Here is a 4610-nt window from a genome sequence, read left to right on the forward strand (position 1 = left end):
CTCCACTGTAAAAGACTAATTAGAGTTCCTTCAACAAGAAATGTTCTGGGATTCCTCACAGGGATTTTCTTTTTTAATAAAATTTCAACTAAGTTGACTGAATTGTTAGCCATTTCAAGGTTCGTCACTCAGCTTTTTTTAGAGAATAAATTTTGAACTGTTACGTTAAACGCTTTAGAGTGACAAGTACGCTACTTGCAATAGCAGTGTGCAAAACTGTCTGCCCATGAATATTCCTAGCGTCTAAATCAGCACCATGTTCGAGAAATATTTTACAAGTTCAAGTTCACCTTTTTCAACAGCGATATGTAAAGCTGCCCTTTTATCACACGTATTGCTGTTGACATCAGCACTACGTTCGATTAAGTGTTTCACAATGTCAAGTGCGCCTCCATCAACAGCAGAGTGCAGAACTGACCACCCGTTAGTAGTTCGGTCATTTACACCAGCCCCTTTTTCGACCAAATAGTTTACGATGTCCAGCTTACCTCTTTCACTACCAGAGTGTAGGGCTGTCCACCCGTCATTATCTTTGCCATTCACATCAGCACCATTTTCAACTAAATATTTCACCATGTCAAGTTCACCTTTTTCAGCAGCAAAACGCAGAACTGTCTGTCCTTCAGGGTTTTTTTCTTCCTTACATCAGCGCCATGTTCACTAGGTATTTACGATGATTAGTACGCCTCTTTAGCAGCTGAATGCAGAATTGTCGTCCCATCAATACTCGTGCGATTAACATCAGCCCCGTGTTCTACCAAATATTTCACAGCCTCAAGGTGTACCTACTTCCGCAGCAGAGTGCAGCACTGTCCTTTTGTCAGTAGCCATGCCATTCACATCAGCACCATGCTGCACTAAATATTTTACAATTTCAGTTTCACCCTTGCGACAGCAAAGTGCAAAACTGTCTTCCTTTAGTAGCTATGCCATTCACGTTAGCACCATGTTCGACTAAATATTTTACAATATCAGGTCCACCCTTTCAACAGCAAAGTAAAGAATGTTTTACCGCGAGCAGACACGCCATTCACATCAGCACCTGTTCAACTAAATATTTTACAATATCTGGTTCAGCTCCATCAACAGCAGCGTGAAGAACTGTCCAACCCTCAGACGTCATGCATTCACATCAGCTCCGTGTTCCACGAAATATTTTAAAATGCCAATTTCACCTTTCTTAGCAGCAGTGTGCAAAACGGTCCAACCCTCACTAGTCTTGCTTTTTACATCAGAACCATGTTCAATTAAATATTTACAATGTCAAGTCGCCTTTTTCAGCAGCTGTGTTCAGAACAGTCCGTCCATCAGTAGTCTTGCATTAACATCAGCTCCATGTTCTACTAAATATCTTATATTGTCAAATCTACCTTTTCAGCAGCAACATGTAGAATGTCATCCCGTCACCATCACACTATTTACATATGCTCCACGTTCGACCAAAATTTTACAATCTTAGGTTCATCTTTTTCGGCAGCAAAGTGCAAAGCAGTCATCCCCTCAGAATTCTCCTCATGTACATTTGCACCACGTTCGATTAAATATTTCACAACATCAGGATCAACATTCAAATTAACAGCCGAGTGCAGAACTGTCCACCCAAAAGTACTCCGGCCTGTCACGTTTGCACCTTGTTCGACTAAATTTTACAACGTCAAGTCCACAACTGCTAGCAGCAGAGTGCAGTACTGACCACCTTTTACGAGTCTCTGTATTTACCGCAGCACCACGTTGCACTAAATATTTAACAGTCTCCGGTTCACCTACTTCAGCAGCAGAGTGTAGACTGTCTTGCCGTCGATGGTCACGCCATTCACATCAGCACCATGTTGACCAAATATTTACAATTTCAAGTTTACATCCTTCAGCAGCAGAGTGCAGAGCAGTTTTACCATCAATAGTCATGCCATTCACATCAGCACCATGTTCGACAAGGTATTTCACAATGTTAGGTTCACTTCCTTCGGCAGCAGAGTGAAGAATTGTCCGTTTCCCAGCAGTCCTGCTATTTACGTCAGCGCCATTTTCCACTAGAGATTTTAAGTGTCAAGTTCACCTCGTTTCACAGCAGAATTCAAAACTGTCCACCTTTCAGTGACTTCAGTAGTTTTGCTTTCAGCATTAGCAACAATTGGTAGCAGATCTGCCATCCTGTGATATTTCTTGGTGTTTGCAACAACCCAATCTTGAACTTGATTTTCTTAGCTACTTCTTTGTTTGTATCAAGACCTGTAATTAAGCATATTACTGATACATAAAGTGGTGACCAAAAGTCTGAGTCTAGTCGACAATTTTTCTTATATTACGATAATTTACAATAACGATATCGTGTGAGTTGATATGAACTTGCGCATTTTATAATAGTAATGCATCCTATATAGATTTCCGTTAATTCTCGTGGTATTTTAGTTGAATAAGAGATGCGGACCAAAGATAGCAAAAGAGGGCCAACAATGTTGGGATGTCTCGAAATATTGCGGGAAATGGAATGATAAACCAACTTACGATCTGGCAACAAGAAGGAAATAAATCACCACTGCTAAAAGGAGCATACCAAAATTAGTTTAATCGCCGCGTTTGGCGCAAAATGTCAGGTATTACGGAAAATATTTAGCCATGCGAATTTGTCAATTTTGTATACTTTTTTACTACTGCCGGAAGCGTTTAACTAATTTAGTTACACACTTCAGGCCGTAGTAAAAAATATACAAAATTGCCAACTTCGCATGGTTATATTTTCCCCCTTTACAATATTGTGCATCCAAACTTGGTAATTTTACTAAAATTAGAATGCACTTTTCAGAAATTTCCTTTTGTTGCCTAAAACAAAAGTTGGTCTATTATGCAAAAGGTCCATTGAGATGAGGTTATATGTGTCGAACGAAAAGTTGGAAACGTTTTATGAATCAGGTTTGTATTTAATTTAATGAAAATCTGCGAGACCAAGGGCTACTCCTACAAAGAAAATGGAAAGAAAGCAAAAGTAAAAATAGGTATGCAATGCATACATGTGGGTAGCCTCCAAAGCATTGGCAAAGATTTTCAAGTTTTGTTCAATGTCAAATGACAGGCCGCAATAATGGCGGGGAAATCAACTGCATGATGCGTAGTTTTACGTTCTAATCCATGCGCAAAGATGGGCTAGTTTGCTAGTTGGATACAGTTATAACAAAGTAGACATAAAAACAATCAATGAAATACCAATGAAATACCATTTCTGCGATTAATTTATCTGAAAGTTTAGGCCAGTTTACACCGATCAGGCTGACAAAATTTCGGCTCTGCCCAGTCTCTTTCGTAGATAAACAAACTCGGCGGACAAACATGCATCATCCCTCATCGTTTTTTGCGTGTAGCATAGTGGTTAGCCCGCGAACAGGGCTACCCACAATAACCAGTGGACCGTGCTTAATCAATGGTTTGAATCAGTAATGTTAACAAAACTGGTTCACTCTATCCAACAAAAGTGTAATCTGTTTTGAAACGCAGAAGAGGTCATACAAAAGATCAGAAAAGTGTCAATTTGTGTTATGTCCTACTTTCAACTCTATCCACCATTGATTAAGGACGGTCCACTGGTTTTTACTTCTACTTTCTTTCCATTTTCCTTTACAAGAGTAGCCCTTGGTCATGCACGCAGATTTTAATTTAATTGCATACAAACTGGATTCACAAAACGTTTCCAACTTTTCGTTCGACATATAAAACCTCATCTCATTTTCTCTCAATTTTTTGAAAAATCCAATCATTGTTGGCCCTCTCTATGCCATCTTTGGTCCACAAAAAGAATAATACGCATTTCTATTCAATTAAGCAGCATTTTAATTCTTAAACGATTGTTAATCAAATTACCTAAAGCCCAAGTGAAGTCTCAGGTATGGGTAAAGGCGGAAATCACGAAAAATAATAAAAATTAGTTTTTGTATGTATAATTTAATTTAAGGAGCGTAACAGCTTCGCAGGGTAAATTACAATAGGCTAAAACAGCTTGAGGATTATTGGACACTCGCAAACAATGTGCATTGTGCGCATGCATGGAACAAGCAAAACCTAAATAAATTTTTTTTGTGCGGGAATATAATTATTCTACAAAAAATATGTAATTAATTGAATCAACTGTGTTTATCGCTGGTCATGTTCGATTATTAACGGGTGCAAAGTCAAGAGTCGATTCAAGTATGCACAGCAATAACGAACTCCGTACGCAGATCACACATAAACAGTAACTTTAATACCAGTGAAATGATACAATGCTGATGCAATGGTGATTCTCGATAGGAATTGAGGTTCGGTAAATAGATTGTGGTATGTTTTTATGTGCCATTTTATAGCGTAACATGGTATGGTTGGGGGTATGCGATATCAATTAGCTAATGGGTTATGAGTTACGGGTTCGAAGTACACAATTTAGAAAGGGATCACACAGATTATAGAATGCGCGCAAATTACATAATCATGAATTCATACATGCATGAATAACACCTGATCTTGCAATACAGCAGAATAAATTTGGTTAGCGCACACCAACTTGAATAGAATAGAATTTAGTAAAGTTTGTTTAGCGTCCTCGCTCTGTTCGATCTAACAATTTACTGACACCTGAAGGCTTA

At 38.7% G+C, this 4610-nt stretch overlaps 1 protein-coding gene across 1 annotated transcript; it reads right to left on the reverse strand.

Annotated features, from left to right (window-relative positions):
• Positions 1–243: 243 nt before the first annotated feature.
• Positions 244–2229, reverse strand: LOC114540146 (putative ankyrin repeat protein RF_0381; the record flags this gene model as incomplete). The annotated part of the gene is made up of 4 exons (XM_028560428.1): positions 244–639; positions 1452–1639; positions 1860–2030; positions 2089–2229. Coding segments are annotated over 4 exons (896 nt in total), but the record flags the coding sequence as incomplete, so codon positions are not given.
• Between the last annotated feature and the right edge of the window lie 2381 nt (positions 2230–4610).

This window comes from Dendronephthya gigantea, unplaced genomic scaffold (assembly GCF_004324835.1).
Source record: "Dendronephthya gigantea isolate DGI-Jeju-01 unplaced genomic scaffold, DenGig_1.0 000220F, whole genome shotgun sequence".
Lineage (NCBI taxonomy): Eukaryota > Metazoa > Cnidaria > Anthozoa > Malacalcyonacea > Nephtheidae > Dendronephthya > Dendronephthya gigantea.